The sequence below is a fragment of the Fundulus heteroclitus genome, chromosome 13 (assembly GCF_011125445.2).
Source record: "Fundulus heteroclitus isolate FHET01 chromosome 13, MU-UCD_Fhet_4.1, whole genome shotgun sequence".
Classification (NCBI taxonomy): domain Eukaryota; kingdom Metazoa; phylum Chordata; class Actinopteri; order Cyprinodontiformes; family Fundulidae; genus Fundulus; species Fundulus heteroclitus.
Window position 1 is genome coordinate 14,819,803 of NC_046373.1, and position 13,885 is coordinate 14,833,687.

Sequence of the window (13,885 nt, forward strand, 5' to 3'; positions counted from 1 at the left end):
ATGCTTCAGTCCTGAGTTAGAAGCCAAAGATTTCTCTACATCACAGGTTTTCAGGGAGCAAAACTAGAAACAATGCCTCGTTTGGTTTTGTAGTCCCAAAAACGCTGAGTGAACAGGTCTCTGCTGACATAAAGAGGTCTAAATGGCTCATTACTGACAATTAACTTTTGAGATGTTCTGTATTTTAGCCTTAGACCATTCAGTTCCTCTACAGACCAGTTACAAGATTTCAAAATGTATCCTGAGTCCATGATTTTCTTTCTCTTGACAATCTGTTTACTTATTTCTTATTCCCCTTGCTCTCATTTCTTGGATCTTTATGTAGCAGGATTCCCAGTCGATTTTCTCTAATTCATATTTTTTTTCTTTTCTTGTTTTCCGCTTGCCGTAATGTCTGAAAATATGACCGAAAAGTGGAACATTAATGCCAGACTTTTAATCGTGCGCTCTTTCGAATCATAAATCACTGATACTCTACCTTAATGAATTTTATTTAAGTAAAGGTCAGCTAACTTAACCTGCAGTCACTTGTGCAGCATATGTGTTGTTAATTTGGTTGTATTTGTATGCATTTTGGTTAGAGAGAATAGTTAAACAACAGTAAAAGGAAATGACAGACTCAGAAATTTTAATTAGAGCGTTGCTCCTTCCTGATACCCGGATGTGGTGGTACGAAGTCACTGAATAGAGTTAAATGTCAGCCCAAGTGCCAGTCACCTCTTTTTTTTTTTTTTATACAGTTTCACTTTGGATAGTTGAGGCCTTGGCAAATAGTATTATTTTTGAGTTTAAAAGCATGTGCCAAAACTTGGGATGTTTTCAGCAGGACTGCAGTTGGCAGGAAAAGCTGCCATCAAATCTTTTGCAATGATGTGCAATGAGCATTGTACATCATTTAGGGGGATAACTGGCACAGTTTTGTTTGCATAGCCATATTTTAGCCAAATTGGAAGGCTTTTGAACATAGATGTCCTTTTCTGTGCTTTGGACCACTGCATCTCAGTCAGATTTAACTTTGGACTTTTTGTTGGCCATTCCAACACCGTCTGTTTCCCATAATTTTTGAGCCATTTAGAAGTAGATAATTTGGGTCATTCTCCTGCTGCATAACCCAACTGCGCCTGACTTTAAGGTTTTGACCTTATGGCCAGACATTGTCCTTCAGGACTGTCTGGTAGAGAGTGAAAGTGGATGACTTGCCATAATCCTTCAGTTATGGCAAGTCATCTAAGTCCTAAAGCGACCCCACAACACAAAAACATATTTGACTGCAGTTACACAGTTTCTTAAATAATTTTTATGGGAGATGCACACCTCGCAAATAGTTCCACTTTATTCTCCTCAGTCCAGAGAATGTTTTCCCAAAAGTCTGAAGGTTTGTCAAATTGTTTATTGTCAAATATGAGACAGGCATGTTTGTTCTGTTTGTCCAGCAGTTGCATTCTTTTCTGACCTGGATGAGCTGATGATGAGACACTCTAGCTTTGGTAGACAGACTACTACCACTGTTCCACATCTTCTCCATTTGTGGATACTGGCTTTCACCATGGTTTGCTGGTTTTCCAAAACCTTTTTCGAACCATTTCCTTAAGGCTTTGCAAGCCTTTGTTTCACATCTGGTGGTTAAATTTCTCAGGATCGGAGGACCATGTTCTTCTTTTTGAGCTCCTGTGGCCTACTTTGTGTTATTAGACAGGTTGCATTTAAGTGGTTTGTCGATTCCACAGTTCTGGCAGTAACCAGGCTTGAGTGTGGCTAACGAAATTGAAAAATTGAACCAAAAGAATGGTAAATAAAATGTATTTCACAATATCTCTATCTATCTATCTATCTATCTATCTATCTATCTATCTATCTATCTATCTATCTATCTATCTATCTATCTATCTATCTATCTATCTATCTATCTATCTATCTATCTATCTATCTATCTATCTATCTATCTATCTATCTATCTATCTATCTATCTATCTATCATGCTAAAAATTCAGAAGTCAAAGGCTCTCAGAAATGCATAAGAAAAAGGAAAATAGTGCATGAAGAAAACTGTAAGTAAGAGTTGTGAATCTAATTTCTCATCTTTTGTCTCCTGTAGTTCCGGATGATGTTTTTGCTCCTAACTACATATGGAAGGGTTCCTATAATTACCGCGGTAGGAAGCAACCGATGACGCTGAGCATCACCAGCTTCAACTCCACGACCGGGAGAGTAAACGTGACGCTCAGCAATGGCAACCTGGAACTGCTCCTGTCAGGTATGTTGCCTCATTGCTCAACTTTAAGCACTCCATTAATACCTTCATAAGGGGAGCTATACTCCGCGATCAGGATATGCGATGACGATGCTTCAAGTTTATGATACAGTGCTACACGGCTGCTGAGCTGATTCATTGGCAATACAGTAAACACACACGCAGACATTAAATGCGGGATTGAGCTCCTGCTAGCAACACTTTTACTCATGCGTGCCGCTTTGTAATGGTGGATTATTGTTGTGTCTCTCATATCCTAATATATACACTCATGCACACTTCTCCAAGTCCCTTAATAGTGCCAGTCCGCGTTGAGACCATAATATAACGCAAATCCTGTTGAAGCCAGAATTGGTTCCCAAAGTAACAACGTGCAACAAAAAAAAAAAACTGTATCTGAAATCCGTGCCGCAATCACCCTTTTATTGTCTGTCATCTGGCTCAAAGGCACAGCTTTAGATCAATACCGGCTAAAGCTGCACTTTCATCGCCACAGCAGAGTTGCAGCTGCTTAAAACCTGCATGTTTTCCCCAAGTCGTGCTCTTTAGGCAGCTGTTCAGCATTTTAAATATAAATAGCATGTCTGCATGCTGAGTGTAAAGCCGGAATCTAAATATGCTGACACATTCACAGTACTGCTTAGCATAAAGACTAGAGTTATGGGAAAACAGGCGTCTCTGCTTAAGATGAAAAACATTCCAACCAACACCTCTAAATCTGTCCTATTGATGGCATATATCACAATAATGATGTGTGATATTACTGTGCGGGCACATTTTTGTCTAAATATGCTGTCAACATTCTCCCAGGTTCCCTCTATTTCTTTTTAATCAATGTTAATTTATTTTACAACTGTATCCGAGATGTTGTTCTCTTTTTATGTCCATATAAAACATCTCTCTGCAGTTAAACAGGGAAGCTACACTCATTTCATTAATGCTCCAGGGGAAAAAAGACACACATGCAGATCAATCTAATGATTTACAAGCAAGATATGAATTTCTCTGTTATAAATTGTGCTTTTTATGCCTTTTCAGGCGTGTATAAGGCTTCGGAGGCCAGACTGTTGCTTCTGATGTATCAGGTGAACCATGTGAACCAAGGAAGCCAACAGAAAGATTCGGCCATCTCTCCAGCCAAGATCATGGAGGACTCCTGGACTATGGACGGATTTGTAAGTCTAAAGTCATTGTTTTATAAATAATGTACACCCCCGTCTTCCCATCAATACGTTTGCTGCCTTGTTACAACTCATCTTTCTGTTGTGTGTTCTCTCCAGGTATCAGCAGAGCCTGATGGATCTACTTATGTATTCCAGGGTTTCATTCAGGGAAAAGACTATGGACAGTTCGGACTGCAAAGACTGGGTATTTCTCTCTTAGGCTCAGAAGCGCCAAATACTAATGTATTACATCTTTCTAAAAGTCAGTGTTAAATGTTGACACCAGCTGAAAATAGTAGAAAAGCTTCTTGAAGGATATCTTCTCACATACTTTTAAAACCACTGTTTTCAGTATACCGGAATTGTCAGTTTAATTGTGACCCAAGCACAAAGATGAGAAAAGTCATTAATGTGAAAGATGATGTACCTTGTAAAAGAGCACATAATTCTTTTTTATGATTGTTTAGTTGTTTTTTTTGTTTTTTTGTTTTTGGGGGGGGTTGCATTTTACTAAATTACAGGTACTACAAAAATGCATTTTTTTTTTTAGGATTTTATGATATAGTGCATTTGTTTTAAGCTTCCCACCCTAATCTGCCAGTGCAGTTGCAAAGCCTTCCCACAGCGTTCTGTATTCATGCTTTCAACACCATGTTTTATGTTGAGAATTATACGATGAGGTCAACGTAAAGTGTCTTTTTTTTTTGTCACACCTAGACTTTGGCCTGTAGGCTCAATTTTGCTCTCATTTGATCAGAGCACCTTCTTTTACACGTTTGCGGTGGTGTTGTAAACTGCAAATGGGATGTCTGAGTAATTTCTAAAAAAAAAAGTAATTTCCTATTGCCGCTTTTTGAAAGAAATTGAGATTTCTGTGTTGCCGGATGCATAGGAGCCAAAGTCACAGATTTTCTCACCTGAGCTGTGGATCTCTGCAGCTCCTCCAGAATAACAATGGGTTACTAGGTTGCTGCTCTGATTAATGCCATCCTAGTTTCGGTAGGCTTGTCTTTTTTCCATCCACGTCACAGTGTTGCAGTACTATGTATTGGTCTATGACATGAAATCCCAATATGTTAAATTTAGTGATGTGTAAAAATCTTTTTGACAGAATCATCTTTCTTCCAAACAACTATGACTGTTTTCTTTGATAAAGCTTGTACTTTGACATGGTATTTTTTTTTTTTTTTTGTCACCCAGACAGTTTGGATGGTAACAGCATTATCTGTTGCAGGTCTGAACATGTCAGAGAGTCAAAACTCGACACCTCCACAGCTTGGTACCAACAGCAGTTCTGTGGCCATCGCTATTCTGGTGCCTTTCTTCGCTCTGATCTTTACTGGCTTTGGATTCTATCTCTACAAGCAGAGGTAGGCCCTAGAAAACAGGAACAGAAAACAACAGCAACAAACATAATAATAAATAAGCCTGCAGATTTCCCTTTAAAGATTATGTCCTTGTCAGCTGATAAGTAATCAGAAAAAAAAAACAGGCCATCATTAACATTTTAAGAAGATGTCTAATTTGCGAAAACAACCCCTGCTTCGGTGGTTTGATTGTTGAGGTGTTAAGAGACAGCTAAGTCGCTGCCTGCTGCAAAACAATCCTTGTTTAGAAGGTGGTAAATTGGATTTTTCCCAGACAAGGTTAAAGCACAACTGACTGGTGTTAAGGTTGTTAACAGATGCAGATAATGTCTGTTCTGCTGTTAATTTCTGGAAATATCATGAAAACAGGGGGACTTGCTGAAGGAATTAGTTTTGGATGGGCTGCTTGGAATCTCTTTAGGCTGACTAAAAAGCACAACACACCTCAGAGGCTGCATTCACTGTTGTCTGTTGCCTACGTAGTTAACAGACATTTAGGGGAAAATATCTTCTATTAGATATCTTTTTATTAGGTTTTTGTATAAGAGCTAAGAATGATACGGCAATACCGTATGTGGGATGTTTTGCAAAATATAATATAGTGTTCAAAATAATAGCAGTGCGTTCAAAAAGTCACGTGTCAAAGCTCTTGCGATAGCTTTTATTTCCATATGCACAAATGCAAAACATAAAAAAAATATTGCATTTATAAAATGTCTACAATAAGAGAGGAAAAATAAATATTAGGCTGCTCAGAAATGTCAACACTTGCATCTTTCTGCACAAGTTTCAACGTTTACTAAATGTTAAGTGGATGGACTGAAACATGTGGAAGATAAAGATTTCCTGTGACTCCCTGAACTGACATTTTGACCACCGTTTCGCAGTTCTTTACGTCTGTGTAGCACGGAGCCGACAAACGTCTGGCATCTATGAGCAGTTGTTTCAGCCCAGGACGCTCTGATTACATTTTCCACAATTCCTCCGTATTTCTTGCGTTTGCCTCAGCATTTTTTATTCCGCCCCCATCAACCCAGACTTAATCTATCCGATTAAATCTATCCGATTAAGTCTGGGTATTCGGCAGGCCACTCCACGGCATTAATGTTATTGATTCGAAACAGTGAGGCTACTCACTTACTAGTGGTGGTCGTTGCCTCGTTGACAAACTCATTTCAACTGCGTTTTCTCTTTTAAATAAGACAACATGACCTGTGCATGCGTCTGACGGATTTAAACCGACCTAGGATCCCTGTGATGCAGCAAAAAGTCACGGCACAATATCATGATCCCTGTATCATGATATCCGTGGCACCTCTCTTAAAAGTTAAATGTGGCTTGAATTCATTGTTTGGAGATTGTCTAACCAACTGTCTGTGGTCCCAAAACCCAAAACAAACAGTCTTGATGTAAGCAGTCTATAAAATGTCTTTTTAGGTCAGCTAATGTGATTGTTGGCAAATTAACCTCGTTAGCATGTAATTTGTTTAACAAATGGCTTCACGTAAGCATGTTCTTTCCCTCTGGTAACTGTGAACCTTCATAGATCACCCAGAAACTGGTCACCGTTCATGTTCTTGTCATTTTGGTCATTTTTTTTGATTCATTGATTCATTTGCCAAAAAATAAAAAATATTTTTATTTTATTTTTAAGCATTTAAAATAATTTTATCAAAGCAGACAATATTTTTTTTCCGCCCTTCTTTAAATGTTTCCCCTTCTCTAATCAAGCTGTTAAACAACACAGTTAATTCTACTCATATTTACACAGATTCCAACACTTGCTCGTCCGCACTGCTATTATTTCAAACATGCCTCATTAAATAGTGATTTATTCACGGAGAATCATCAGCATGCATCCCACGAAAGTAGGGCTTCTTGGTTTTCTGTGACTCTACTATTCCATGAAGTAGCATTGTTGTCCACACAAAAATATCCTTTCTACCAGGATGTAGAACCTGTATTGTTGTGAACACAATTGTAGACCCAGGCAGGTAAAGATTGCCGTGAAAGTTTATGTTTGATAGTTGCAATTTCAGACTGTTATGTGAAACAAAGTTTGTTATATTGAGTATCTGGATATATTGCATTTTCCTTATCTTTTGTCAAGTAAATGTGTTTCTTTTTTTGTTTTGTATTTTCAGAACTACACCAAAAACACAGTACACAGGCTGCTCGGTTCACGAAAACAACAATGGCCAGGCTGCCTTCGAGAACCCCATGTACAACACCAATGCCAAAGCTGTCGAGGGAAAGGCCGTCAGATTCGATCCCAATCTAAATACTGTCTGCACCATGGTCTGAGGAACGATTGTCCTCAGTCAAACGTATTGACTCACATCTCCTATGGGACCACAATTGGTGCAAAGAAAGTGGAAAGGGCAGACTTTACCAAGGCCAAGCAGCATGGTGTGTACACCAGCCAAACAAGCAACCAACCCTTTCTGTTTGGAAATCCAGTCCCGACCCACTAGCAGAGAAACAACTCTCCAGATGAAACCAAAAGCCAACGCTGGTTTGCCTCAGCTATCAGCACTTAGTGAGACAAAAAGCTGTAAGGTGACAAAAAAAAGCTCCATTTCTATCCCCAACTCTGAGCAAGTCATGGTAACTTTCTGATCTGATTCTAAACCAGACACAAACACCAAACATTTTAGCTAGTATTTAACCTCAATCACTGTTTGTAAGACCAACACCTATGGGTAAGCCATGACCTGCTGTTCGGACCTCGTATGTCATCACAGTTTTCGACGGAGGCAAAGTTTTAGAGACCAGAGAAGAAGATCTGCTCCGGCTATGATCACACATCAGAAACTTAGGAGAACCTGCGACATTATATCAAAGATGTCATTAAGGACACTGTGAAATTATACCGACAGTTAAAACAACTTTGTCACCGGCAGAATATTGCTGAAACCTTCTGACTGGTTATGAAGACAAAACTTGTTTCTAAAACGACCACGGAACTACAACAACCTCACAACCACATGGAACCCTCTCCCGTCTCCGTGACAAGCTGAGACTGGTGAAACTGGTCTCTATTTTTTTTTCTTCTTCTTCTTCTTACATGGAGCCTAAGAAGGCTAATGCTTCTAGACAGAAGCAAAAGTTGCTTTGAAACGAGACTAACCGCTAAGCAAGGGATGATGATAGGGATAGGGCATCCCTGGAGATGGAGCTGTAATCCTGACTGAGCTGGGATTAGAGCAAAGCGAAACTTACAAGGAGTCTAAAGTGGAGCTAGCACTAACAGGAGAGATGAGAGACTGACTCATCTAATGGATAAACTGCCTCTAACGCGATGAAGACAGCCTCTAACTGAGCTGGAAGCAGAGTGAGTAAGTCATTAACAACAACAAAAAAAAAAAAGGACGAGATCTTACAATCCTAACACAACCAATCAGAGCTTGTCTGACCTGAAGTAATCGACTGAAAGTGATCGGTCCTCCTCCTTTATACAAGATGAATCAGATCAGGTCAAACGGGACATAGCCTCCAGGAGAATATATTCCTGAACCTGAGAATTTTGCCAGCAGGTTGTGATCAGAAAGAGGCCAAACGAAAGCGGAGGACTCCGGCGGACCACAAGGGTAGAAAAAAAAAATGACTTGGAAACAGAGAAAGCTCCAGCACTAAAGCACATTTCGCAGGGACACTACCTGTCTACGCAACGAGAGATGGACTAACACAGGGACAGAAAGGTCCTGTTTTGTTTTTTTTATTTCAATCTATCTTTACTCCAAGATATAAGCAGGAGGCTTTCGGGCAGACAGACACGCAGAAACAGGCTGTTAGACAGGAGTCATAAATGAATAGACAGGTTTAGAAAGACAGGGTCTTTCGCCCTGCGTCTGTGGACATCGTCCACGTGATCCTGCACTCTGAGAGTGCTTACCTTCTTTGTTTGTTACAGCTGCAGAATCTTCTGATCTGTAAATCTATTGCATATATATTCGGGGAGCATTCACCACCTATATTTTTGTGCTATATATTTACCACAAAGGGAGGGTAAATGGTGTGTGTGGGGGAGGGAGGGGGCAGATTCTAACAGAGTTTTTAGAAAAAGAAGAATTATCAGAGTAAAAGACATCAGAGCTATCTGCTTTTCACATGCAACCCACAGAGTTTCCACTGCAAAATCTAGTTTATTTGAAATTCATTTATGGCATGGAGTTCCCCGTCACCATCGCTGTCTTTCTCACTGAGGCGTGGTGTTGTTGCCATTATCACAATGCAAGGTTTACCAGCAACAATCATACCTTAAACTCAATGGCAGATGTTTTAAAACCCAGAATTGGAGATACTTTTGCACTTTGGTGGCTTTAAATGATCGTCTGGGGGTATAAAACAGGCGTTTCTTGCTTAACAGTGACATTTGCGCCGGAAAGCACTCAGCTATGTGATCAGCATATAATGCTGCGAAAAAATACTTGCCCACTCTCAGATCTCTTCTGTTTTGTATTGTGGTGTTGCACAGCATTTTGATATTAGACAAGCATAACCTAAGTAATTAATAAAAGCAGTTTTCAAATGATTTCTTGATTAAGGAGAAAAAAAAAACTTCTCCAAAGTTGCCTGTCTCTGTGTTAAAGATAATTGCCCCCTCAATCTGAAAACTGGCTGCCCATCAATCATTTGCAAAAGTTGGCAATGAGGATTTTCTTTTACTTCGCTTTTGGCGAATTTTGGGCCACTTTTCTTTGCAGAATTGTTTAATGCAGCCATTAAAGGATTCTTTAATCTTAGTTACATTTTTTTTTTTAGCTTTTCTGACTCAGCCATTCACATTGGACTGTTTTCCCACTACAAACCTGACTGCTTGGACATCAAGGTCACTGTTCTTATACCAGCTAATGTTTGTATTGCAGCACAGCTAGATGCTTCAAGCATTTAGAAAAGTAAGTTATAAAGTCTGCTTACTTACTGCTGCAAAAGTCATAGCCTTCAAAATACATAATTGTCTTATTTGTTCTTGTCTTGAGATCAAGGCATGATGGCTAGCGTTTCTTTTAGCTTCTTTTTAAGTGAGGTCTGGATTTTACCGGACTGGTAGTAATCAGACCTGCATTGGCTTGTAAAAACTGACTAAAAAATAAATAAATAAACTCAACCACGGTTAATTCCTAGTTTAACAAGTGGGGCAATTACTTTTTAATGTAAAGGGGCTCAGATCGCTTTTTCTCATTCTTAAGAAAAGAAATCATTTCAAACGGCTATTTTTATTGCCTATAGTTTCCTTTGTCTATTATTAAAATATGTTAGAGTTAGAGTTGCAAAAAAAAAGCAAAGATTAAATTTGAAATGGGGCAGAAATTCAAAACACTGTGAAAACCACAGAAATCAAACAACCTCTTAGATGTTAGTGAAAATTAGACATTTCCATTTTCAATTGGGCAGAAGAATTAGTGACGATTGTCGGTTACCTGTATTATGTGTACTTTGGGTATGATGGCTCAAGAAAGCTTGTGTTGTACGCTGACATTGCTCTGTTCCTGTTTGTTTGTGTCAAATCCTGAGGAGTCGACATAGAACCTGCAGAGTCAGTGAAAGCATGTGAGAGGCGATGTCTGTGCAGAACAGATAAGAAGGGCAAACTACAATCTAATCTGTTATCTACAGCACCCTCGCTAATTATTGTGTAAAAAGCCTTAATATAAATGAACCTTTATCACTGTAGCATAATCTCACACTGCCCTTTAATTTAAGTATATTTAATAAATAGATATGGTAAAAAAAAAAATCCCACTTAAAACAAATCTATTTAACAAAATCACGGGTGTCAACCTTATTGTCTTGCCTGCTATTGCTACTTTGTACCACTCCTATTTTACCAATAAGAAGATCTTCTCTTGAAAAATGTCACACTGTTTCAACATAGAAAAGTTCAATAAGGGTTCTCCAAAGGCTTGATGTCGCCACAGTGGGATGGCTTTGGATGGAGAAGGATTTTGTGACTGGCAAACAATTTGTTTTGGCTTCTTGTGCTGCGGTAATACGCAGCGATGAGCCATTTTCAGTTTTCCTTCAGATCTTTTTGTAAAGCTCCATGTTTTTTCAAAGATCAGACAATGCTGCACACTCTAACAAGATTCCCGGATCCTTTGAAAGAGAAACAGCCCACGAAATAATAATCACTCCACCGTGCTTTAATACTGGGCCACATGTTTATGATGGAATTACTGCAAGTGTTTTTGTCGCTAAAAGAAAACCTGTCAACGTCTCATCTGACAGAAGCACGCTGTTCCACTTAAATTCCAAACGGGTTTAAGGTTTTAATCGTAGGATAAAAAAAATTCCTTGCTTTAAAAAGTGAAATACAAATGTAAAAATGCTCCAGTTAAGTACGTTTTGTAAGGATTGTTTGGAATCGGTAAGAAAATGTGTCCGTTTCCCTGAGTTTTCCTAAATTCTTTGACTGTGAGATTACTTTTATGCTGTGAAATATTAATTTATTTTTTACATGGTTTTCTTTAGGAGGGGTGCCAAATGTGGGGTAAATGGCACAGCCTATAAATAACTACTCGTTTGGAAGGACAAGACTTAAAAGCATTATCACTGATTCAGGATCCGCTTTTACATCTCGTGCAGTTAAAGAAGCACCTGACTTCACAAATTAAAAAAAGAACCAGTTGATAAAAGGTCCTCTTATCTGAACTTCTAGAGTTTTGATAGATTCTTCATCTACAATAAGACCGGTGAAAATGAATTATACAATCAGGAAAAAAAAGCTCAATAGAAACTTTTAATTTAGAGCTTAAAAGGGTAATGCTGCTGGTGGCAGCTTGAAAGCAAGTCAACTGCATGCCTTGCTTTAAGTTTACAGTTTGCTAAAGAGCCCGGTCCTAGCTTTTTTTTTTTTTTATCAAATGCTAAGCCAGAACTTAGTTGATCATCAAAAACAGATGAAAACTGCGGTCCCTTTTTAATCGTGTTTCCCTGTAAAGCCATACGGTTTTGCTTAATGTTATACGGCTGGTTGCATTTAGTCTGATCTGCCACCTCCTGATGACAAATTCAATGCGTCTTGGAAACTGCCTATTTCATGTTCTCTTTTTCAGCAAACGTAGGCTGTTTGTCTTTCTCGTGGCGCCGTGTGCCACAAAACTCCTGCTGAGATATGGGGAATGGTACACTGCCTCTTTCATTCAAATGAGCAACTGTAAACTTTCAAAATGTAGCATAAACTACACTGTTCCTACCTGGTTCCTAATTGACCAAAAAAAAAAAAAAAAAGAAGATAGAAGAGAAAAACAGACAAAAAAAAATACATGTCAAATGTCAGAATTAGTCTAAGTTCTGCAGCTTTGATGCGCACCCCACCTCGCAAAAAAGATGACTTTGGATTTGTTTTGAAGAATCTGAAGAGCAAGCCTCAGATGATAAATAACTTTGTGCTTTTTAATGAGTCCGGGTGCCAGGGAGCACTCTGTTCTCAACGCCCCCGCCGCTGCGACCACAGGCGCCAGCTGCCACCAGCCGACACTAAACTCCTTTTAAAGTCATTACTGATTTAAAAGCAGCAGTACAGCTGGGGCTTTCTTGTTTACCCACCCAGCGACCACCCTGCTCTACACTGCTGCGGTGATATGATTTCTTTTCATTACGTTTCTGATCGATTGTTGCTGCTCCTCTTGTGTTTTTGCTCCCCTTTGGTAAGAATCTGACTCAGTGCCTACCAAAAGATAAAGAAAAAAAAAAAAAAGGAAAAAAAAAAGTCACGGGACCCTCTGTGCCATCAGCTCTGCTTTCTCTCACATGCACACAGGTACCTGCACACCCCGTCATGCCAACATGTACTGGCTCCAACAACCTCTCCTTCTCCTGGACGAGGCTATTTTCTTTTCTAAGCTTCAGTCTATTTTGCCACAAAGCTTTTCCTACGGACTGAGCGCAATAACGCCCATGTGATTTAAAAAGACTTAAAGCCGTTCCTGCCCGGGGACATTGGAAATATATCACCATTTGAGAAAAAAAAAAGAGAAAATATAGAATAAAAAAGTGTTTTGTACAGAAATATATTTTTATGAGGAAATTATTTGTAAAATGTATGAATCTATTATGTAAATTTTCAATGCAATGTAAAAAAAATAAAAAAGGCTAATTGCTTTTGTAAGAAGTGTGTTTCTTTTTTTTCTTTTTCTGAAACGCAGTTTGTACACAGGTGACCCTTGTGAAACTCGGGCTACCTGCATATGAGTTTAATTCACTTCAGTTTATGTGTAAACACTGTAAATGTAATCCCAAAACACTTTAAAAGACAAAAGGCCAAACTCATATCCAAATATATGGGAAAAAAAACTTGGTCTAAATTGAATCCAGATCAATATCATTGATTCTACTGTAAACCAATTCTACTATGTTCTGATATGGTTGTTGATCATTATAATTGGTCATCTGTAAAAGGTTTTCCTTTTATCACAGATGATTGCTAACCTGACCCTGGCCAAATAGATATCGCTCCGCCTAGCTCCACTCATCCATCTGGAACAGATCCATAGGAATGGCGTTTCAGAAGGCTGGGCCTTATCAAAAATCCTTGCATATGATTGGATAAGCAACTTGTCTGTCATCTTTATCGACGTGCTATTTCAACCACTCACACCTAAGCCAACCCGTGATGCTGATGAGAGCGACGCAGGAAAAAATAAAACAGAACAGCCAACAAAAGCCTTCAGAGGCGTTCTCTGATGTTGTTTTAATGAAACAATATTAGGTAGATTGGACAACACGGAAGAAATAGCAGCATCAATGTTAACGCTTGCTTCCTCGATGCGAGCCGCCATTGTTGTCTGAATCTAAACAGTCTCACGTCACGGTCGGTTCTCCACTACGTCACATCTATGAAACTCCAGCCCTGCGTCCTGATTGGCTGGACAATAAAATTGTTTGGAAAAATCACTCTCTATGGAAGAGGTCCCAGATGGATGTGAGTGAAGCTAGGCGGAGCTAAGCGGAACGAAATTCATCTGGCTCGTCAGGTTAGTTGATTGCAGGGAGTTGTCGACTCTGCAGGAATCCCTCAGTCTCAGGAAAGTGGCGACGGGTATCTCTAAAGTAGAAGATACCTACAGCAGAAGCAGACGTACACACAGCCATGTCAAGCA

At 39.2% G+C, this 13,885-nt stretch overlaps 1 protein-coding gene across 4 annotated transcripts in view; it reads left to right on the forward strand.

The window, feature by feature from the left end:
• Positions 1-12,742, forward strand: part of csmd3b (CUB and Sushi multiple domains 3b) — a 159,220-nt gene extending 146,478 nt beyond the window's left edge. For 2 of the 4 annotated variants that reach the window (XM_036145171.1, XM_036145173.1), the window contains exons 58-62: positions 2,096-2,254; positions 3,290-3,426; positions 3,532-3,619; positions 4,649-4,784; positions 6,926-12,742. In XM_036145171.1, the coding sequence (XP_036001064.1) occupies positions 2,096-2,254; positions 3,290-3,426; positions 3,532-3,619; positions 4,649-4,784; positions 6,926-7,085 (680 nt within the window). In that variant the 3' untranslated portion in view covers positions 7,086-12,742. The remainder of the gene's footprint in view (positions 1-2,095; positions 2,255-3,289; positions 3,427-3,531; positions 3,620-4,648; positions 4,785-6,925) is intronic. The other 2 variants (XM_036145172.1, XM_036145174.1) reach the window with 1 other exon arrangement.
• Positions 12,743-13,885: the final 1,143 nt, after the last annotated feature.